The following is a 24,139-nucleotide window of genomic DNA, read 5'->3' on the forward strand; positions in this document are numbered from 1 at the left end:
TGGGTGGTGACTCTCTGTGACACATCTGCCTCTCATATTAGGGTGGGAGCTGTGGTATAGCGAGGAGTGTCCTATCTTCTTGATTGCTCCAGAGCAGGAATTAGGAATGCTTGGCTGTTAGACGGCACAGCATGGTGGTTACATGCATGGGTTCAGGAGCCCAAGTGCTGGGGTTCAAATCTCAGATGTGTCTTATTTGCTCTATGTTCTTGGGATGTTAATCTTTCTGTCTCGGTTTCCCCATCTATAAAATGGGCATGAAAATAATATGACAGTGTTTAGGAAATTAAATTAACTTAGGAAAAGTCCCTGCCCTATACTAGGTATTATATGTGTTAGATATTGCTCTTATTACCTCCCACTAGACTAGCATGGGCTCTCTCCCACTCACTGCTGCATCCCCCAGCACTTAGCACAGGCCTGGCCTGTAGTAGGGCCTTCCATTTCTCATCTGTAAAATGTGGCTAAAAATATCCAACTGCTGAGATTGAGGGGATGTATGTAAGTAAAGTGCCTGGCACATGGCAGAGGTTGTCATCAGTAGTGGCACCAGTGGGGGCTGTCAGCAGGGTAATGGAGGGCAGGATCAGGTTGGGCTCTCCTGTACACCCCATCGTTGCAAACAGAGGCAGAGGCTGCACCCAGCACCATCCTCCTGCCCATGCACACAGAGCCTTGCTCAGACTGTGGCCCCTCCACTCTGTGGAGAAGCCCCCACACCAGTGGGTACCCTGGGGTAAGATGCCTCTTCCTCAGCTCTTTCTGGGCCTTCTCCCAAGGGACTGGCAGCTTAGGACTTTGGGAATGGAATCAAGTAGACAGGGAGGCCTCCAGGAGATCATCCTAAGCCAAACTTTAGGAGCAGAATCCTGTCTTCAGATAAAGTCTTAGGCGAAAATCCTGATACATAAAGCAGACAGAGGGGCCAGTTTGTTGATATAAATTAATTTATAAGTTCATATATATGGCTCTTATTTCTTATAAAGTACATTACTATTCTCCACCAGCTACAACAGAGCCTGGCACACAGTAGGCACTTAATAAATAATTGTTGAATGAATGAATAGTCAATCAGTGTGTGGGGGGGGGGTCTGAGGCTATTTTGATGAATACAGATACATGAAATGGGGGTTATGCATGATAGCTAGAGAATCCTACTAGCCTGAAATTCTATCCAACATTTGTGAAATCCCTGTAGCACTTCTGAATGGCCCGGGACTCCACAGAGCTCAGATTGAAAATGGCTGGTCTTCCTAAGTCCTCATTTTGGTGCATGAGGACACTAAGGCCACAGGGTCAGTGGCAGAGCCAGGCTAGAACCCAGGACTCCTGATTCCCCATCCTCGGACTCAGGCCCTCCTCAGCCCCTTGGCGTGATGTGTTCTGGGGCCGAGGGTGGGGTCCTTCTGTCCATTTCATCCAGTCTGGGACAGCCTGTGTGCCAGTGGCTCACCGTCCTGCTCCAGCATTCCCATCAGCCTCTGCCCCAAACCTGAGCCAGGCCGGAGCCAGGCCCTGCCCACTGGCTGCAGGACAGGCTCTGTTCCTAATGTGTCATCCGCAGAAGGAGGGCCCATTGCCGGAGACCCCTCTAGGAACCATGAACTCCAAATGGTGGACGTTCCCAAAGAATGCCAGGTTAGCAGAACCTGCGACGAGGGTGAGGAGCAGGGGATGAGTACAGCTATTGAGGGCCTGGACAGGGGGAACACCCAGGAGCACCCCAGACCATGGGCCCCAGAGCAGTTGGGGGGTATTTATGGGCCTTCCTATAAACTTCTGAGAGGGTAACTTTATCCTGCTTCTTTCGGCCAAGTATCCTCCTCCAGCAGCTGGTCACAAAGCTGGTTAATCTCCCAGAGTGCTCAGCTTAAAACCCGTGACTCACAGCACAGCCAGTGTGGGGGAAGGGACAGCCGCCTCCAAAACGTGGCGCCCAGAGTCAGCTGTTCTGGGTGCCTTCTCGGGTTTCTCCTACTCAGCCTGAGGTTTGGGGACTTGTCTTCCCTCCTGGAGTCCTGCTCTTCTCTGAACCCCTAGGGCCATGAGAGGTCGGGGTCCTGGGCGGAGGGCCAGTTCCAGGGCCTTGGCTTTGGCAAAGCCCTCAGGCTGTCCCCAGGAATGACTAGTAGGCATTGGCCTTCAATAGAAGGGAAAGGTTTCAAGTGTAACTCAGGAAGGGGTAGGGAGGTTTGGCCCTGAAATTTGGGCCTTTACAGACCTGGAAAAATTCCCTTTAACCATGACCCTCACACTGTAGATCTGTCATTCCTTGTCAGTGTGTGACAAGGAGAAGCATCGGAGAATGGCTGAAGGGAGCTAGCAAAAAGTAACACAAATGTCCAGCGGCCTCTGCCCTGATATCAGCAGAATAAACACAAGACCTTGAAGGGAGAAAAGATGAAGTAGAGAATGTGCCTTGGAGCTGGAGAGACTTGGGTTCAAGTCCCAATTCTGCCATTTGCTAGCTGAATAACTTCTCTGCACCTCAGTTTCCACATCTGTAAACTGGGGATAGTAATGGCACTTACCTTGGTGGGTTAATGTGAGCATCAGTTGAGATTCTGTTTTCCTTACTTAGTATCATCATCATCATCATCATTATTGCTCAAAAGGCAGGAGAATCCATTTTTATTTGTCAAGGACTTATGTAGTTATAGTGGGAGGGAAGCTAATGGCTTGAAAGGCTTTCAGTGACTCCTTTCATTTTGCAGGGAGTCTATTCAGATGAATATAATTCTGAAAATGGTAAGGGAGTATCTGCCAACCAGTGTCATTGTGCTTGTTATGACTGAAGACCTAACCTAAGAAACAGCTATTGCAGATACATAATGGAGGGTCCTAGTGGTAGCTCTACTGAGCAAAGCAAAAATCATGTGTTAACCCTTGCTACTATGTACTGTGGCTCCAGTTATTCTCAATATCTTCTATTCTATTTGAAAAGTCCTATAAACATCCAAAGATTCCTGTGGTTGGGGAGGAACTAACCACTTTATAAGTTCCTATTATAGGCCAGGCACTATGTATGTTATCGACCACATCTAATCCTTGGAAAAACCCTTGGGGTGGGTGTAGTATTATCCCCAGGTGGCAGACTAAGTCTTCAACAGACCCAATTCTTCACTCCTCCTTGTGTCCATGCCCTTTGCCAGGTGACTTTGCAGTTCCTCACATCAGGAGGCATATATTATATTTCTCCACATCTGCATTCTGAGTTTCTCCATGTAACTTGTTTTGACCCATGGTATATTGCTATGATTTGAATGTTTGTACCCTCCAAAGCTCATGTGGGAACTTAATTTCTGATACAGTAGCTGAAAGGTGGGGCCTTTAAGAGGTGATTGGATTGTGAGGACTATTCTCTCATAAATGGATTAATCTCTTCATGGAGTAATGGGTTATCATGGGCGTGGACTGGTGGCTTTATCAGGAGAGCAAGTGAGCATGCTGAGGTGCCCTTGCCCGGGCCTCGCCATGTGATTGACTGCATAGCCATGGGACTCTGTACAGCATTCCCACCAAGAAGAAAGTCATCACCAGATGTGTCCCCCAGACTTTGGACTTCCCAGCTCCAAAACTGTAAGAAATAAATTTCATTTCTTTATAAATTACCCAGTTTCAGGTATTCTGTTATGAGTGACAGAAGACAGACTAATACAGATGTTAACATATATGACTCAAGCAGAGGTTTGAAAAATTGCATGTGTGTTTCTGCTTGTACTTTTGCACCACTGCCATCACCATGAAAACATGCCCAGGCTAGTCTGCTGGAGGGTGAGAAGTCTGTAGAGAAGAGCTGAGTTGCCCCTGTTACCCCAGCCAAGACTAGCCTGGATCAACCAAGAGCCAGTCAACCACAGCGTGTGAGTGAGCCCAGGCGAGCCCAGAACCTTTGCCGAGATGAACCCAGAACAGCCCAATCTAAATAGCTAACATGCAGACTCGTAAACTAAACCAATAATTACTGTTTGAAGCTTCTGGGTTCTGAGGTGCTTCATTACATAGCATTATCGTGGTAACAGATAACAGACATACCATTTTTTAAAAAGTAGACTACATTTTTTGGAGCAGTCTTGAGTTCACAGCAAAACTGAGCAGAAAGTGCAGAGACTTCCTACATACCCCAGCTCTCACACACTCATAGCCCACCCCAATATCAACCCCCCACCAGACTGACACATTTGTTGCAATCCATGAACCCACCTTGACACATCATTATCACCCAAAGTTCACAGTTTACATTAGGGTTTACTCTTTGGGTCGTACACTCTGTGGGTTTTGACAAGTGGATAATGACATGTATCCACCATGATAGTATCATACATAATAGTTTCACTGTCTTAAAAATCTTCTGTGTGCCACCGATTCATCCCTCCTGCCCCCCAGCTCCTGGCAACCGCTGATCTTCTTACTGTCTTCGTAGTCGTGCCTTTTCCAGAATGTCACATAGTTGGAATTTGCAGCATGTAGCCTTTTCAGCTTGGCATCTTTCACTTAGTAATATGCATTTAAGTTTCCTCCATATCTTTTCATGGCTTGACAGTTCATTTCTTTCTGGTGCTGAGTAACAGTCCATTGTCTGGATGTATCAAAGTTTATTTATCTGTTCACCTACTAAAGGCCATCTTGGTTTCTTCCAGGCTGTGGCACACCATTTTTAGAGGAGGAAACTGAAGAGCAAAGAGGCCAAGAAGTCTGTCCAAAAACACACAGCCAAGTGGCAGATCTGGAATTAAAACGTAGATGGGTCTTATTCCAGAAGTCATGAAGTTTCTATTCTTCTGTTGAAGTATCTCTGAAAACCTATGCCCTTTTAGATCTCTCTGTTTCTGCCTGTTCTGGTCCCTCAGCTCAGAGTGCTCTTGCTTCTCTCTCTGTCCATCTGTATTTAGCTCAAAGTCTATCTCTGTGAAACCTTCCCCATTCCCTCTTCCCCACTCCAGCCAAGGTATTCATTGGTCCTTTCCGTGTGTCTCCACTTTGAGTGCCTTGTGTTGAGGATATTATGTGAGTTCTCGCTGAGGCACATTCCAAAGTGAGGCCCCCAAACCAGGATACAAGCATTTCTAACTAGCAGTTCAGAACCAATTATCTTAGGGCATTGAGGGTTTGAGGAAGGATTTTCTTTGGGGAGAGATATTGGGGCTATGAAGACTCCCTCACAGGAGTTAGTGGGGCGGGCCGCTTTCTTTACCTCAAGTCAACAGTGAGGGGCTTTAAGGAGATTATGTGGGGATCTTAACATATCTCCCCTGAAGTCTGGGGCGCTTGGTAGGCTGTCATCTGAATCACACAAACAAAACCTAAAAAGTGACAAGATGGATCAAGGGCCTGGGGTTACGGAGTAGAAGACTGCATTCCCAGAGATGTCCAGGAAAAGATTGATGAGCGGTCACATGTAAGAAAGGATCAGCATGGGATGGTATAGGTTTTTCCCTAGAGACTCTCTGGAGAGCAAGGGGCCTTGACAGAAGAAAACTGGAGGTAGACCACCAAAACCATAGAGTTGCAAGAGATCTAGGGAACAGAGATGCAGCTGAGAGGTCTCCAGCACAGTGGGCAGGAAGGTGCTCCAAAGAACCCATGAAAGCTCCTATGGAAAGAACGGGCTTTGAAATACCTTCCATGCCTGACCAAGGTCACAGGTTCAGATCCCTGAACTGGCCAGCCACAGAAAATAAATAAAATAAAATAATAAAATAAAATAAAATACCTTCCATGCCTGGTGGGTGTGACTGTTGAGTTTTGGACAGTTTTGAGACCCTGAAAATAGCTGCTGTTGATTTAGTACTTACTAGGTCCCCAACTTTGTGCCCTGGATACACTTCTTGTGCATTCTCTTACTTCACATCCATAATAGCACTTTGAAAAACATAAACTGACATTTCCACTTTTCAGATGTGGAAATGGAGGCTCAGAAAGATTGAGAGACTTGCCAAAGTCACACAGTTAGTGCCAGAGTCAGGAGTGCACCCTAGACAATTTGAGTCCAGAGCCTACAGGCTTAGCCATATCACTTACGCTGCTTCCCTTCAAGTGGCTCTTACTTCTCGTCCTCCCTAAGAACCTCTACTGCCCTCTCAGGGGCACACCATCTGTTTGCTTGGGAGACACCCACCCAACCTCTCTGCAAAACGTGGAGAACTTATCCTTAGTTACTTAGCATTAGTCAGCTTGTCCAACAAATATTTCTTGCTTCCTTTTTTATGTACACATAATTTCCTAGGCATTTCTCAGCTACCACATTCACCATATCAATATACATTTTATTCCTTGGGGCCCATGTTATTGCCAGACACATAGTATGTGTACATATTAGTTAGGATACAGATTAGGCTGCTCTAATAACAAAGACACTTAAAAATGCAGTTTATTTCTCTCTTACATAAAATTCCAGGTAGGTGGTCAAAGAGTTGCATGGCAGTTTAACAATACTAGGGACCGAGATTCTCTCTTTGTCTTATTGCTCTGCAGATCTTCAACATGCAACTTTCATCACACGTTTTAACGTGGTATACTAGACTCCTATTGCTGCAGAAGCAAGTTGCCACAAATTTAGTGGCTTAAAGCAACACAAATTTATTATCTTATAATTCTGGAGGTCAGAAGTCTAAAATGGGTCTTACAGGACTAAGATCAAGGTTGGCAGAGCAGTGTTCCTACTGAAGGCTCTAGAGCAGAATTCATTCCTTGCCTTTTCCAGCTTCTAGAAGCAACCTGCATTCCTTGGCTCATGGCCACATCACTCCAACCTCTGCATGTGTAGTCATGTTTTCTTCTCTGAGTCTAACTTTCCTGCCTCTCTCTTTCTCTGCCTCTATAAGGAATCCTGTGAGAACATTGGGCCCACCTGGATAATTCAGGATAATCAACCCATCTCAAGATTCTTAATTTAATCACGTATGCAGAGTCCTTTTTGACATACAAGGTAACATATTCACAGGTTCTGAGGATTAGGACATGAACATTTTGGGACAGGGCCATTATTCTGTCTACCACAGAAGGCTACTCCAGATCCTGCCAAGCACCCATATTCTAACAAATGGGGAGGGACGAAGAAAAGAATAGCTCCTTCCTCTCAAGCTCATAACCGAGATATTGCACACAAATTCCTTCCACTCACACCCTACTGGCCATAACTTAGTCACATAACCACAGCCATGTGGTCAGAGAATAAGTAGAGATGCACTCTGGAAGGCCTTGAATGCCATGCCAGGACACTTAGGCTTTATTCTCAGGGTGCTGAGGAGCCATGAAAGGGTGTTATGCAGGGGAGACACTGCTAGTTTTCTGTTTTAGAGTCGTCAACCCAATGGCAGTGTTGGGACAGATTTAAAGGGAACCGAGACTTAAGGCAAAACTCCAGGTGTGAGGTTGTTATGATAATAGAGATGAGCGTTGTCAAGGGCGGCCCTACAACAGAGGTAATTGGAGAAGAGAGAAGATGGCTTCAAGAAATATCTGAGATGAAATCAGTAAGATTTGGTGGCCAATTAAGTGCAGGTGCAAGAGAGAAAAGGTGAGAGATGATACCCAGGTTCCTACATTAGGCAACAGAGTGGATAGTGGTGACAATGAATGAGAAAGAAAGATTTCCTGAGGACCAGCTGGATTCCTGGGGAAGATGATGAGCACATTTTGGAACACGATGAATTGAAGGGCTGCTGAGACATCCAGGGGGAGGTGTTGAATGGACAGTTGGACACACGAGTCGTTGGCTCACAGAAGAGCTGTTGGCTGGGGAAATGGATGCAAATGAACTCATCTGCATATAGGTAGTGGCTAGGTCTTAGAAATGAATGACTCCACAGAGAGTGAGAAGAAAAGTGTGGGCAGAGGACAGAAGTCAGTGGGAACATCCGCATTTAAGGGGCAGACGGGGCAGGAGGAGATTGGGATGTAGGCTTGAAGAGAACAGCCAGTGGTCAGACTAGACCAAGAAAGGATGTTGTCTTGGAAACCAAGGGAATAGAACATTTTCGAGAAAGAGGACATCGACAATGACTTAAAGGGAGTCCTATAAGGCAAGGAGGGAAAAATGTCCCCTTAGCAATAATAAGTTGCTGGTGGCTGTTTTGGTGAAGAAGTGTTGGCAGAAGCCTGTCTTTGGGAAGCTACTGAGAAGGCAGGAGGCGAGGAAGAGGAGCCAGCAAGTGTAGACACTCTATAAGAAACTTGGTTGCAGATGCCCAGATGTTATGTGTCCCCAAGGGAAGAACACAACATCGCCTACAGAACAGTCTGCCTCAAACAAATCAAAGCTGAATCTGACCAAGCCTCCATTCAAAATACAGAGGATGGATGAACTTGTTAAACCACACCATAGGGATACAATCTGAAAACGCCAGACCATAAGAAACTCTGCAGGACAAACAACCCAGTTCTTTTTTTTTTTTTTTTTTTTGTCTTTTTCATGACCGGCACTCAACCAGTGAGTCCACAGGCCATTCCTATATAGGATCCGAACCTGCGGCAGGAGCGTCGCTGCGCTCCCAGCGCCGCACTCTCCTGAGTGCGCCACGGGCTCGGCCCAAACAACCCAGTTTTTTAAATAAATAAATTGCAGAGATAAAAAAAGATATGGAGGGAAATGTTTAGATTTCAAGAAACCTAAAATACAGATCAGCCAATTGCAATCACAATGCAGACCCTATTTGATCCTGATTTAAAAAAACAAAATTTATGAGACATTGGAAATTTGTTTACTAACTGGGTATTTGATGATATAAGGAATTACTGTTAATTTTTTAGTGTGCTAATGATGCATATTTATATTTTTAAAAAGAAGTCTTTATGCCTTAGAAATACGTAATCAAATATATACAAATAAAATGATATGATGTCTGAAATTTGCCTCAAAACAGTACAAGGGAAGGAAGTAGGTGCGGCATTAACAGGTCAGGTGTGAACATGAGCTAACAGTTGCCAGAGCTGGTAATGGGGTTCATTATATTATTCTGTCTATTTCTGTCTATGTTAGAAATCATTCATAAGAAAGAGTGAAAAAGAAAGTTTGGCTGGGAACGAAGCAGGGGAGGGCCGAATTGATGGGGACCAGGTTTGACCAGCCCAGCAAGGCCCCACAACCCGAGGTCTCTTTCTTCCCATGTTTTCCCCACCTTCCTACCTCTTCTTAGTTCCTGGGACAAGCCCACTCTGAGTTCCCATCCCAGGATAGCTAAAGAGGAACAGTGAGACCTAAGACCTGAGTCAGATGGGTCAGGATGTCAGGGCAGAGGTGGCCTCTCCTTGACTGCAGAGAAATCATATCAACACCAGCCCCTGGTGACCATGTGTTTGCCATTGTCCACTACTGATGAAGGTGTCCCTGCTTCAAGGGCATGAGGTGGGGGAAAGTTTCAGAGACTCCTGGGCATAAAGGGGCCTCAAGAAGTCATCAAGTCCATTCCCATCTCCAAGGTCTGGGCTCTTAGAGTTGGCCAAATACATAGTCAAGAGATGAATGTTTCCATCACAGGGTCTCCATATTTAAGTACATGGGGACCCTGGGCGAGCAGCTTAGCTCTCTGGGCCCCAGGTTCCTACACTGTGGAACAAGGATAAATGTTGTTGCTGGTGTTGGAGAAGGGTGTGGACACTGGCTGCTGAGATGTGGACCCTGTAGGACCTCAGCCTTCTCCAGGGGGGATGCCTTCACAGACAGCTGCCTCCTTGGCCCCCATTCCCTGCTCCTGGCCCTGCTTGCACCAGCCTCTCTGCATCTGTCATCAGCCTGCTCTGCTCCCCCTGGGCCAGGCTTTGGGGGCGGCTGGCAGGCTGCCCGTGTGCACAGCAGAGGTGGTGACGCCTGCTGCTGCAGACAATGTTTCACAGGCTGCATCATCACCCACACTTCCAGCCGCCCCCTGCCCACTGTGGCCCCCAGTTCCAAGAGGTCCAGAATCCAGAATAACCCAGCCAGGATCCCAACAGCCTCATCCCCACCCGACCTGCTGCATGCCCATAGCTTCCACCCAGAGACAGACCAAACAAGGCAAGAATAATCTGCAAGCTCCTACAGCGCACTGTGAGACAGGCACGGTATGTATGCATGCTACATGCCTTGGCTATTGAACCCTTACAATCCTACAAGGTAGGTGCTAGAACTGCTCACATTTTACAGTCGGGAAAAATGAGACCCAGAGAGGTTCCCCTTGTGACGCATCCAAGGGCAGAGCCAGCATTTGAATCAGGTCTACGAGACTCCAAGGCTGGTGGAGACAGCTGGGGAGCACAGCCCCACCATGGCTGACCCAGTCTCCATGTCACAGGTCAGCACCACATTCTCCTAGGCCAAGTTCAAGTGGGCTGAGGGAGATTGTGCTGCCTTTTCAGGAGAAGCAAAAGACTATAATGTTCATGGTCCCAGTGCTCCTTCAGGTGGGGAACCCCAAGTTAACTGCCTTTCCAGTCTGGGAACAGGCTTCTGATCTCACGCTGAGCCCCAGCCTCTCCCAGGCTCTGATTCACACATGCCAGTGCTGACAAATGCTCACGTGTACCTGGCCCTGCACTGAGTCACGTGGATGGGGTCTGAAGACAGGCTTCTCTCCTCCTACCCACAGAAGGGAGACCCAAGTGGAAGGCTGAGAGGCCAGGGAGAAGCAGGGACCCCCGCAAGCCCCATCCTGTGTGTGAGTGAGCCAGGAGTCCAATACCTCCATCCTACATGCAGAGAATGTGGGATCCAGGGAGGGGCATGGGAGGGCTCGGGGAAGGTCACACAGCAGTGAGGTGAAAAGCCTGGTCTTTGGGCTCCATTCAGGTTCTCTCCACTTTATAAAGTTGCTGTCCCCTCCCTGCGATCCCTCCACCTACTACCCTCTACCTTTGACACAGCCTGTGTCTTACCTGGAAAACTGGTGGGCTTTATCTCTGACAGAGCCCACTCACCCTTCTGGGGGTCTGAAGTAGCAGGTCCTTAATGACCAAAGGGACCCTAGATACAGTGTCAGCCATATAGGGAACATCCCAAGGCATGTTGTCATGCCTCCTGGCCTTTGATCATGCTGTTCTCTAGGCCTGGAATGCCTTTCCCTCCAGCTCTCCCCTTGGGACTCCTACTCATCCCTGAATACCCAAGAAGAAGAATACCAATACCGCCTCCTTGGGGAAGTCTTCCTGGGAATCCACAAGAGAGTTCATTGCCCCTCTGGGTGTTCCCACAGGGTGCTTTGATGATTCAGTCATGGTCTCTCCCTCCGCACTGGATGGAGCCCTCTGAGGCCAGGGGACCTGTCCTTAGATCCTGCTGCAGTGCCTGCTGAGGCCTGGAAACAGTGGGGATTTAGGGAATCCTTCAGGGGTGCAGGGAAAAGAGTCCTACTGGGACACATGGGCCATAAATCTCTTTCCCAAACCAGGGAGAAAGCAGCAATGCAAGAAAGCTTCACGGAGGTGGCAGGATACCATGTGGATGTCAGATGTCACCAGCAACCAGAGAATCTGTCATGAGGTTCTCAGCTCTCTTTCCCTCTGCTAGGAGACCCTTGTCCCGGGTGTCTCTGGCCAGAGGTGGGCAGGTTTGGGGAAGAGAATCAGCCTTCCCCAGGGCACCCAACCTCCCTTCAGAGGCGTGTGGCTGAGGCAGCTGCTGTGGGCAGCAGCTGGTGTCTGTCCCCGGAGCCCAGCGGCTGCATGTGCCTCAATCCCAGTCCCTTGGAGTCCCCCAAGCTGGCAGGTGGACCGATTAGGCAGAAAGAAGGCAATAGAGAGGGGTGGGGGGCCAAGCCCCCCCAGGTCACCACAGCTGCCCACTGGATCCTACCCCTTGTGCCGTCCCCATCCCCAAGCCCCTCATCACCAGCTCTCCCCTTAGCCCCGAGCTGCTCCTCCTTAGCCCTTAGATGGAGGCCTGACCTTATCTAGGCAGGAAGATTCCGCTTAAAAAGTTTAAACTGGAAACTGCAAAGAAGAGATGGATGCTACAAGCCAGTGTGCCCCCTTAGTGTCTTCTTTCCACATGGGGCGAGGGACGACCAGGCATGCTCACACTGGGACCAAGGTGTGCATGTACCTGACATAGAATATGACAAGGTGGGACACAAGGTGTGGTGTGTACACAGCCTGTGAGGTGTGTTCTGTAGGTGAGGGGTACACAGCAGGGGAGGTACACACATGTGAGGTTTACGTGGAGTGAGAAGGACACACAGTACATGAGGTATAATGTGTGTGATGTGTACGTGTGTGAGCCATGAACACAGGGTGGAAGACATGTTCTATATACGAGACACACTCATGTATGAGGTATACATGGAGTGTGAGGTGTAAACGGTGCTAGGTGTACATGTGTCACAGGTGTCAAGAGTGCACAGAGTGTTGGGCATGTGATGTGTACACAGTGTGAGAGCCAGAGCTGTAGAGTGTGTGAGATGTGCACAGTGTGGGGGGTAATGCTGTGTGAGTGTACACAATGTGTGTGTGAGGCATCCGTGGAGTGTTATGTGCACACAATCTAAGGAGGTATGCAGAGTGTGATGCACACGATGTGTGAGGTGTGCAGGTGTATGAGATATATGTAGAATGTGCAGCATACGTCAATGTGTGTGAGGTGTGCACAGAGAGGAATATGTACACAACGTAAGAGGTATACACGGTGTGTGAGGTGTGCATAGCGCGTGAAGTGTACATGGGGTGTGAAGTGTACATTATATCTGAGATGTACACAGTGTGTGAGCTATACACAGAGTGAGGTACACATAGTGTGAAGTATGCATGGAATGGGAGGTATACATTATGTAGGAGCTGTACAAGGAGTAAAGTATGCATTCTGTGAGAGGTGTGCATGGAGAGTTAGGCGCGCATGGAGTGTGAGGCACGCACGGAGCGTGAGGCATGCACGGAGTGTGAGGTGACCACGGGATGCGGGACCAGGGAGGGTGAAGAGCTGGATAGGCGTGCCCCCCCACATACACACTCAATGCCAGGCTCATCCCATGCCTGTGTAGCATCCCACCCTCACTTCACACTGAGTTGGGCTAAAGCTTAGTTCTAGGTGAATTTATAAATAATTTAAAAATTTATATCTAGAAAATTCCCTCCTGAGGAAAAATTGTTCAATTTAGGTTCTATGACAGTATTGGAGGAATTTTTAACTGAAGAGAAAAAAAAATGTAAAAAGCTCTAGTCCATTAAGCCTAATTTTAAAAGAATTTCTTGTTTTTTAAAAATTCTTTCATTAGGAATAACAAACCACCCATCAAATCCTATCCTCAAACTCTTATCTTGTGCCACCCCCACGTCCCTCATCCAACCCACACAGCACCAGACATTCAGGCCATAGGTTCTTGGAAGGAAGGAGCGATGCTTGTTTTGTCCACCATAGGATCCCCTGCTCCTAGCCAAGGCAGCTGTCCCATAGAAGGTGCTCAATAATTATTTGTTCTCTTTGCCCAGAACGTGCTTCATCAGGTGGCCACATGGCTCGCTCCCAAACCCCTTTTACCTCTTTGTTCAAATGTCACCTGGTCAACCTGACTACTCTGTTTAGTACTGTAACCAGCCTTGCCCTAGCACCCCATTCCACTCATCTTGCTCTCTGCTTTTAATATGTTTCCATAGCATATGTTATCTTCTAACATAGTACATAATTTACCTATTGTTATGTTTATTGTTTATTGTCTATCTTACCTTGTCAGAATGTCAGCTCCACAAGAAGAGGGGATATCGTCTGTTTTGTTCCCTGCTATATCCCCAGCTCCTGAGTAAGCGTCTGCTGAATGAATAAATGAACCACAGACTGGATGACCAACAGTGGGTGCACGCCCGGCACAGGGCATATGCCACCCCACAAAGCCTGAACATTGCACACCAAGTGGGAAGTGTACATGCCATTGGTTGTCCTCTGTTCCCTTCCCCTCTGTGTGGGCCCCTGTTCTCCAACCCCCAGCTCATTTACCAGCCTCCCAAGCCCTGCTTGTATGTAGGAGGCTGGGGAGTATCCCAAAGTAGGAAGTGTGGCCATCTGAGGAGAATTTCTGGGACCCCGGCCCTGAACCTGGGACCATGTCTATACCCTGGCAGCATCACAATCCCTACTGACCAACCCAGACTGGCCCCAGGGCAGGATCTGTATACATGGGATAGGCAGGTTCAGGCTTTTCCAGGGAGCAAGATTAGCAGCGGACAGAGGGGGACGCTCGGGATGGATCCAGGGACAGGAAGGGAAAGGCTGGGGACAGAGAGGGGACCTGGACCTGGCCCTGCCAAACCTGGCTCATTAGTGTTTTCACCTTCTGGTCCTTTGGCACTCCCTGCCTCCAGCCAGATATGCAGCCTGTGCCAGCCCAAGTGTAGAGGCCACAGGTCCAGCCTGGGCAGGGGTGCGTTCAGACTGGGGCAGGTGCAGGCTGGATTGGGTTTCCAGAGGCTATATATATACATATAAAAGCTGCCAGGAGCCCCAGGGCCGGACGCTCCCTGAGGGTGCAACACTGCGGGGGCCCAGCCCAGCTCACATTCCTACCCAGAGGCTGGTTGTCCATTTATAGCCCCTGAGCAGGCAGGCCAAGGAAGCTGAGTAGGAGGACTGGAAAGGGCAGAGGAGAAGGGGACAGCCCAGGCAGCCCTCCCTCCCCATTTCCCACCAAAGGAGACTCTCATTGTGAAAAAGAGAGAGAACAAAGGACCACGGTGAGGTATGCACTTGCCCCAGATCACAGAGCCTAGCAGTCTGCTCAGCCCTGTGTTGGAGGGAGAGGTGCCGGGGGACACCCCCCATAGGCCCACAGCCCATTGCCAATAGCCTCTCCCGGAACAAGTCCAGCACCCGTGGACAAAGGGTACTCTTGACCAGACTCTGCAGTGTAAGAGTTTGTACTCTTTCATTTTCTGAACTTGTCCTTTTCCCCAACCCAGCATTAGGACTAAAGGGACACAAGGTCACAGGGTAGACACACTTCTCCCTGCTCTTTGGGGAACAGAGATGGGATGACAGTGTTGTCAAACCTCCTTCCAAAGATATGCTATTACCAGAAGGGTGATCCCAGGCAGGTGTAGATCCCAGGCCTGGAAAGGCCTGGAAAGGTCACCGAGTTCAGTGAGTTCCAAACTTTTGTTGAGCAGCAGAAGCTTTGAAGCAAACAAAAATCCCACTTGGAAGCCTAATGTAAAAGTGCCATTTTACTGCTGCTATGTGTGTGCTTTAAAACAGTGCTTCCTAATTTCAGAAAATGAAGCTATGAACCAAGTTTAAAAGTGTCAGAGCAATTGAGATTTATAAGCCACAAGTGATAAAATACTAAATGTGTTTGGTAAGTTAAAACATTGACTTATTGTAAAGGCACCTCAATGACAGCCCTGAGGAAATTTTTATGAACACAAAACACAAAAAGCAAAAGTTGTAATCACTTAAGTCTCAGCATCCAATTTATTTCTATATTTTCTTTGCTTGCTCAGGTTTCAGAAAAATCTGGATTTGCAGACATCTGTAGTTTGAAGAGCTCACCTGGAAATCTCAGAGTACTCTTCTGAATTAAGTGGATTTATTCATTCATTCAAGAAATATTTACTGAATGTCTGTGTGCCAGGCATTCTTCTGAAGCTTGAACAAGCAGGAAGAAATATTTTTTAATATAACAATTAATATTATCATTAATATAACATTACTTAAATCAATAATATAGCAATTATTTACATTCCTCATTGTGACTCAAGCTTATAAGAACCACCAAAACTCTCTATAGTATACTATTACAATATTGCAGCAGGCCATGTGTAGTTTCCCATCATAAGGGAGCATGCCCCAGGCAGATGAGCCTGAGCCTGGCCTGGGAAGAGCAAGTGTGACAAAGCATTATGTTTAATCATGCATGTGACCATCCAGTTTGGATGAAATACAACCATCCTCATTATTGACACATTTATTTCAAGAAGTTCAAATATATACATAGAGATCCAAAGGGCATGAGACCACCCATTCATTCATTCAACATTTATCAAGTGTCTACTATGTGACTGTTTCGTGGGGACCTGTTGTGGTTTCTGGAAATGCCATGGTGAACAAATTGTCCCTACCTTCTTGGGGCTAAGACAATCAATGCACAAACTAATAGAGAAGATCATTAAAGAGAGGCAATGCCAAGAAGGAAATGAGCAGGGTGATAACCCAAAGTAAGAGAGGCAGCTTCCATAGAGGGAATGGTCAGAGACATCCCAAAGAGGCAATGTTTGAGCTGAGATCTGATCTAAGAAAAGTGGCAAATCTTGGGAAAATCCCAGGGGAAAGTGCTACAAGCTTAGAGCAGTAAGTTCAAGACTCCAAGGCAGGACCCTGTTCAGAGTGTTGGAAGAAAGGAAAGGAGGTCAGGCTAACTGGAATGGAATGATCAGTGGGGACGGTGGTTCCAGGTGAAGACGAAGAGACAGGCTGAGGCCAGCTCGTGCAGCACCTTTTAGACCAGGGTAAGGAGACAAAATTTTATTCTAAATGCACTGAGAAGCTGTTGTGCAGTTTGAAGTAGAAGAGTGATATAATCCCAATTACATTTTTAAAGGTTTGATCAGACCGCTGTGTAGGACTGGGTCCCACTGCAGCAAGAATGGAGGTGAGGAGAGCAGTCAGGCTATTGTGGTCATCCAGGCCAGCAGTGTGGCAGCTTAGTCCAGGATGGTAACACTGGGTAGACAGACTTGAGAAATGTCTTTTTCATGCCCAGACCCCCACCTGGAACTCCAGCCTCAAAAATCCCCCTGCCTACTCCACATCTCCATCTGGATGTCCAATATACATTTTAAATTTTGCCCAAACTTGGACTCTTGATCTACCAACCTCAAACCTGCTCTTTTGCAGCTCCATTCTTCCAGGAGTCATCCTTAACTCCTCCCTTATCTCAGTGCCCACATCCAGTCATGAATAAATCTTGCTGGCTCTATCTTGAAAATATATCTGGAATTCAACCACTTTTCACAAGCTCTACTACTGACACCCAAATCTAAGCTACCCTCACATCTCACTTGGATTATTGCAATAACCTCCTAATTGTCTCCTTGCTTCTGCCCTTGCCCTCCAGTAACCAGCATGCTCCTGTTAAAATGTAAGTCAGATGATACGTTCTTCTCTTCTGCTCAGGCCCTCCAATGAAATCCAGTCTCAGAATACAATCCCTTTCCTCCCTCTCTGACCCCATCTCCCACCACTCTCCCATTACTCATGGTGCTCCAGACATACCAGCCTCCTTGCTGTACTTTAAACCTGCCAAACACGGTCCTGCCGCAGGATCTTTGAACACACTTGTCCCTTTATCTGGCTCCACATATCTGCAGAGATCTGCTTCTGCCTCCGTTCATTCAGGTCTCTGCTCAAATGTAACCAGTCCAGAGAGGACTTCCCTGAGCACTTCATATAATGAAATAATCTTCATCACTTTGTTCCCTTGACTTGCTGTAGTTTTCTTCGTAGAACTTATAATCTCCTGACATCATATACTTCTGGCCTACAGTGTAAGCACTGTGTGGGCAGGATCTTGGTTTTGTTCATTGCTTTATCTTCAGCAGCTGGACCAGTACCTGGTGGATACTCCATCACATGTGCTAATGACTAAATGAGGGTGGTGCTATGGAGTGAAGAGAGTGAGTACTTCATGAAGGGGGGCTTTCAGCACTACTACCAGTGGCAGAAAAGTGAAGAAGGTAGGGCCCCAAAGCAGCCTTCTGGATTTGGTGGGAAGATAGGGCTTCCCAGGGCTCAGAAAGGCCAACTAGAATGGCTTCCAGTAGTTAATGAGAAAAGCACAAAGATCACTCTTGCTTAAATTTCTGGTTTGCGGGACTTCCGATCAAGATGGCAGAATAGACAGTACCTAGAGTCACCCTCACTCATGATCAAACAATTTACAACTATCAAAAAGCAATGATCTGCCAAGCTGGGGCTGCTAGAGCTCAGAAGAGAAAGAGAGACCTGAGGAGTGCATGAAGTCAGGAGAAGCCACCACGAGAGAAAGAAAGGACCACTCCAACCATTTCAAGCACCAACCATTTCATAGCTGGCCTGGGTGAGTGCATAGAGCAAGAGCTGGCAAAAGCCGCAGCTGTGCCCTTCATATGAAGTTTCTTGGAGACTGCAGGGGAGAAGAGGGCCCCAGTGGCCCCCAAGCCAGCAAGACCACTAACAGGAGTGAGAGGCCACAGACAACTGAAAAGAGGAGCCACTCAGAGGCCGGTGAGTCATTGCAAGGGACCTGCCCATGGCCTGTCCCATGGGAAGTGTTTGGAGTGCAGGGGGTGGAGGAGACAGGCCACCAGGGGAGCACTGGGGCACAGCATGGACAGCTGATCTGCCCTCCAATCAGCACAAGACCTCTCAGTGGGGACTGGCCAGGAATACAGATCTGTATGGGGTGCAGTTTGCTGAAAAGACTCAGACCCAGACCAGAGTTTCCACACAACCCAGGTGTACTGGACCTCACTAGACCCAGAAGTGCTTACAAGGTCAACAATTAAAATCTGAGCTGAACAAAAAGCCTTCCCCAGAGAATCAGCAGCAAAGCAGCAATTTAGCTCAACCACAGGGAAGTTCCCCTATTTCAGAAGTAAGCAAAGGATAGCAAATTAGTTCCAGTGCAGAGTTTAAGTGGTGGGAATAGCCAATAATCCAACATAGAACAGAAAGGAAAAAAAAAAAAAAACACAGATCAGAGACAAAGTTCTGATATTAACCAGTAAAGGTCTAACACCACCAAAGAACACCTATAAAACCTAGAAGGAAAGGAAGCCCCTGGGGCTCACAAGTAGGGGAAGGGCCAAGCACCTCAGCCACACCCCCACATTGGTGTCCAGTCCTGCAACCACCACCAGGCCACTGCCCCCTGGGATCCCCTGCCAGAGTAAGGGGGGTGCCACAGGTCTTGACCATGCCCCCTTCTCTTCCACCCTACCCCCCACTCCCTTCCATCTCCTCCTCCCCCAACTGCTCTGCAACATCTTAGAATGTAAATAATATTAATTAATTAATTAATTAAAAAATAATAAATAAAAATCTGTATTTGAAAAAAATTTTTTTTCTGATTTGCTGGAGGGGAGACCCAGGCAGAAGTGTATGGTCAAGGGAGATTTCTAGCTGGAGTGCTGACAGGAAGGCGGGGACTGCAGAGTCATGAAGAGGCTGAGAGGCTCCACGTGGGAGGGGGATACTCTGGGGCATGTAGGAGAGCCAGAGATCCCATGCAGTGGTTGCCTTCTCTGTTCCCAGACTCTCCAGTGAGTCTGCAGGGAAGAGACACAGCTGAGGCCTCCACGGGAGCTCAGCCTGGAAACCGCATGGGCCCCTGTTAGGGCCCAGTGCCCTGACAACCGCTAGGAAGCCCGCTGGGCATACCGTCCAGCGGCTGCTGGGGACAGAAACAAACCCTCTTGCTAGTGTAACCCTGCACCTCGGACTGAGGGCTTCCGCGTCTTGGTCTCTTCAGAGTTTCAAGACCACCACAATTACTCCAAGAGATCGCTGTCATCCCCGAATTTATAAAGTGGAAACTGAGGCTTGGGAAGACGTGACATCCACAAAGTCACACGGTTGGGAAACTGTGGAGTCTGGCCTCAACTGATCTACAAATCCTACTCTCAAAGACTCTCAGGCCAGGTCCCCGTGTTGACGACCCTTGAGAAACGCGCTTCCCTTGGCTCAGCACCTGGCGCCAGGAGCAGACAAGCGCCACGCAGTCGGAGTTTTCCTCCCAGCTGAACAGTCTAGACCCCAGGCCACGACACTGGACACCCGGCTGACAAAACGGGCAGGCTGAGGTGGTCGAGAGTCCACTTCTCTCCCTCCTGACCCAGGCAAGACACGAATTTGGAGAGATCGGCGCGAAGCTTTAGCAGCGATCCCTGACTCCTGCACAGACGCGGCGGGGATTCCAGCGTTCAGGGAAGAGGCGCCGGGCCCGCGGCCCACTGAGCGACTCACTCCCAGGGCAGGCCCTGGCCGGGTGTCACAGCCTCCACGTCCACTTTGTGTCAGCCTCGCCCACTTAGATTCTCTGAGTCTCACTGTCTCTCGTTGCTCGCTTCTCTGTCCTTAATTCTCTGGCTTTCTACTCTCTGTCTCTCAGCCTCTTTGGGTGTACCGCACCGTCTCACTGTCTCAGCTCTAAGTGTGTTTCTTCCCCATTACCTTGAGTCTCTCTCCAAATCTCTCCCGATCTGCTTTCTACACCCGCCCTGCTCCTGGGTCCCCCACAAATCAGGGGACAGAGGAGGGCCCAAAGTCAGCCCGGAGGTGAGCGGGCGCGGCCAGCGTTTCCCGCAGGCACAGGAGGAGTCGGGTGCGGCAGAGGTTTGGAAACGGTGTGCCCGAGAGCCAAGTGCAGCCGCGTTGGGCTGCCAGTCTGTCTCCCTCCCTGCCTAGGAAGGGACCGGAGCGCGCTCCAGCTAGTGCAGAGGGGCGGGACGGCAGCCACTCTTTCGCCCTGCCGGCCACCCTGGGGACCCCAAGCTCCACCCTGCTCTGTTCCCATTGGCCTCGGCCTCCCCCGCCCCCAGCCGCCTGCCCTGGCTCCCGGGCGTTTAGACTACTACGGATAAATAGCTCAGGGCGCCTGGCGCGAAGCTAGGGGTGGGGAAGCCCCAGGGCGCTGCCACTGCTTTCCTCGCCACGCATCAGGCCAGACAGGACAGAGAGGGGTGGGGGACAGTCCGGTGGGCATTCAGACTCCCGGCACTTTGCTATCGCACGGCTGGGGCTCCGGAGCGGCAGAAAGTTCCGGGCAACCTCTGCCGCTCCTCTGGGCGAGGCCAGGACGGCGCCGCCCCCCCGCCGGGATATGGAGCTGCTGTCGCCGCCGCTCCGCGACGTAGACTTGACGGGCCCAGACGGCTCTCTCTGCTCCTTTGCCACGGCGGACGACTTCTATGACGACCCATGTTTCGACTCGCCAGACCTGCGCTTCTTCGAGGACCTGGACCCGCGCCTAGTGCACGTGGGCGCGCTCCTGAAGCCCGAGGAGCACTCGCACTTCCCTGCGGCCGTGCACCCGGCCCCGAGCGCGCGCGAGGACGAGCATGTGCGCGCGCCCAGCGGGCACCACCAAGCGGGCCGCTGCCTGCTGTGGGCCTGCAAGGCATGCAAGCGCAAGACCACCAATGCCGACCGCCGCAAGGCCGCCACCATGCGCGAGCGGCGCCGCCTGAGCAAAGTTAATGAGGCCTTCGAGACGCTCAAGCGCTGCACGTCCAGCAACCCGAACCAGCGACTGCCCAAGGTGGAAATCCTGCGTAACGCCATCCGCTACATCGAGGGCCTGCAAGCTCTGCTGCGCGACCAGGACGCCGCGCCCCCTGGCGCCGCCACTGCCTTCTACGCGCCCGGCCCTCTGCCCCCAGGCCGCGGCGGCGAGCACTACAGCGGCGACTCGGACGCTTCTAGCCCGCGTTCCAACTGCTCCGACGGCATGGTAAGGTCGAGACCCCAGGAGAGAGGAGAAATAAAGGCAGCACTGGGGATATCTGGGAAGCGTTTCCTAGGGCGGGGAGCTGGGCTTCCGGGGAATTTGGGCAGGGACGCCGCCTGGGAGTGGGCCCCCGTCTCCTGGGCAGTTGTCACTGGGGTAGCCAGTGCTTTTTGGGGGCAGTGGTGCCGCGAAACAGCTGCGATCCGCCCGATTGGGGAGGGCTATTGGAACACTGCTGCTCCGACGTGAGGATCTGCTTTTTCTCCACTTATCCCTACTTCCAAAATGCAGATCTGTGCCCTTAGGTGACCGTCCGCCCAGGGTTTGGCCCTGGATGCTGCAGATCCCAGCTCCTGCCCATCCTTACCCTCCAGCCAGGACAGATCCAGGCTCGGAACTCGTGGCTGAGAATTGGGAGAGTTAGGGAAGGGCAGCTACAGTGGTGCCCGGGCCCCGCGAGGTCCCACGCCCTGACTCGGTCGCCCTTGCCGTTTGCAGATGGACTACAGCGGCCCCCCGAGCGGTGCCCGGCGGCGGAATTGCTACGAAGGCGCCTATTACAGCGAGGCGCCCAGCGGTGCGTATTCCGCGTTTCGCCCAGCTCGCGCCCCTTCCTCGTGCTCTTTTGAGCTGTCCTGGCTTCCCTCTATCTAGCCACCCACCCCCCGCCCCCATACATACGGGATATACTGGGAGGTGGTGCAGGGAATAAAATACTAAGCGTGCAGCTCCCTCCCCTTTCTTCCCGCCCTCATGCTGGATCGCCCCGCACTTATGCTTGGATCGTCCCGGACTTTGACAGGTCCTCAGTTTCTCTCCTCTACCCTAAAGCACTGGCCCGGGGGTGGAAGACTTGTCCGCAGCTCCACCCCTGCTTACTAACCTACCTCTCCCCGCGCAGAACCCAGGCCGGGGAAGAGTGCGGCCGTGTCGAGCCTCGACTGTCTGTCCAGCATCGTGGAGCGTATCTCCACGGAGAGCCCCGCCGCACCCCAGCTCCTGCTGGCCGACGCGCCGCCGGAGTCGCCTCCGCGCCCGCAAGAGGCGGCCACCCCAAGCGAGGGCGAGCGCGGCGCCCCCACTCCCTCCCCGGACGCTACCCCGCAGTGCCCTGCGGGCGTGAACCCCAACCCGATCTACCAGGTGCTCTGAAGGGGCAGGCTGCCGCGTTGTAGGGCGCCGCTGCCCTCCCGCCCGAGGGATGGTGTCCCTAGGGTCCCTCGCGCCCAAAAGATTGAGTTTAAGTGCCCCTCACCCACCCCCACCTCCCCCCGCCAACAGCGCTTTAAAAGCGACCCCTCCAGAAGCTGGAGAGGCGGGATAACTTAAGTGTGCTTCTGGACCCCGTCCCCCAGGGCAAGGACACAGTCCATTTCTTCCACACAGCACCCTTTCCCGGAGACCTTCCGCTATGGCCGCTCGGTGTTCCTCGGTGGGCCAGAGCTGATCCTTGAAGGGCTAGGTCCTTCCCCTTCCTTTGCCTCCTCCCGCATGGAGGGATGGATAGACCCTGCCCCCGAACACACAGGTTGTTTGGAAGTGGCGTGGCCTCTCCTTTCGGGAGCCCTCGCGACATCCACCCTTTCCCACCGCCTGCAAGGTGCACTCCCGTCCCAAGTGTAACAGGTGTAACTGTAACCCACCCCCACCCCGTCCCCTGGTTCAGGACCACTTTTTGTAATACTTTTTGTAATCTATTCCTGTAAATAAGAGTTGCTTTGCCAGAGCAGGAGCCCCTAGGGCTGTATTTATCGCTAAGGCATGGTGTGTGGTGCAACAGGGACTTTGTATGTTTATATGGCAGGCGGGCGAGCTGCGGGCGCTCGCTCAGGTATTCGAAATAAAGACGCTAATTTATAGCACGGTGACTCCGGCTTTCCCTGGGCATGGGGGCGGGATCCAGAGGAGAATCGGCAAACCCCGCCAGCTGTCCCGCAGCGATCCCTGTAGGCCGCTGACGGATTGCAAGGAGGAAACCTGCTATCAGGGGAAGAAAGGGTGCGTATGTCTCAAATATGTGGGAGATTCCTCTGACCTTGACACACATCACCTCACACAGTCAGTGGTTCTCATGGAAGGATGCACATTAGTTCGATTTGAGTTTTTTTTTTTTAAAGATCCATGTCTAAACCCATCCCCCAGAGATTCTGATTTAATGTATCTGCCTCAGATACCCAGGCGCGGTGGGGGGGGGGGGGTATTGGTATTTTTCAACAGCTCCTCAGGTGATTCTGAAGTGAGTGCAAGGTTGAGAGGCACACCCCTCCATACACACAGTGTGAACCCTGGTGTGGTATCCAGAAGGATGCAGGGATCACTGGAAGGTCGTGGCCCCTCGTCCTGGTGGGTATAGAGGATGTGATAGGGTGCTCACAACATTATGAGGGAAAACTAAATGAGTGTAGAGGAGCATTGTAAGCTGTACGGCACTTACAGGCCCTTAGTGATAGGTGTGGCTGCAAGGCAACAGCACAGAAGACCAGACAGGCACCGACACCTCTACTCAGCCAGTACGTAACCCAGCAAGTAGAGCATCCGGCACTGTCAGACCTCATACAACACAGGAGCCTAGAGCCTGTGAGAAGAGGGGCATGACTCTGAGAGCAGAGGAGGGGTCATCTATTTAGCCAGGGTGTTGGGAGTTTCCCAGAGGAGGTGCCATTTGAGCTCTGTCTTGAGGAATAAGAGTAGACAATGTGCCCACAGACCCATACACACCCACAGGCGAGAAATCCCCCCCCCCCACACACACAGAGGCT

The 24,139-nt window shown here is 50.4% G+C and overlaps 1 protein-coding gene across 1 annotated transcript; it reads left to right on the plus strand.

The window, feature by feature from the left end:
* Positions 1 to 20,199: 20,199 nt before the first annotated feature.
* Positions 20,200 to 23,239, plus strand: MYOD1 (myogenic differentiation 1). The gene is made up of 3 exons (XM_063093920.1): positions 20,200 to 21,383; positions 21,879 to 21,957; positions 22,282 to 23,239. The coding sequence occupies exons 1-3, from the start codon at positions 20,754 to 20,756 to the stop codon at positions 22,530 to 22,532; spliced, it is 960 nt and encodes a 319-aa protein (XP_062949990.1). The 5' UTR covers positions 20,200 to 20,753; the 3' UTR covers positions 22,533 to 23,239.
* The last annotated feature ends 900 nt before the right edge of the window (positions 23,240 to 24,139 follow it).

This window comes from Cynocephalus volans, chromosome 4 (assembly GCF_027409185.1).
Source record: "Cynocephalus volans isolate mCynVol1 chromosome 4, mCynVol1.pri, whole genome shotgun sequence".
Classification (NCBI taxonomy): Eukaryota; Metazoa; Chordata; class Mammalia; order Dermoptera; family Cynocephalidae; genus Cynocephalus; species Cynocephalus volans.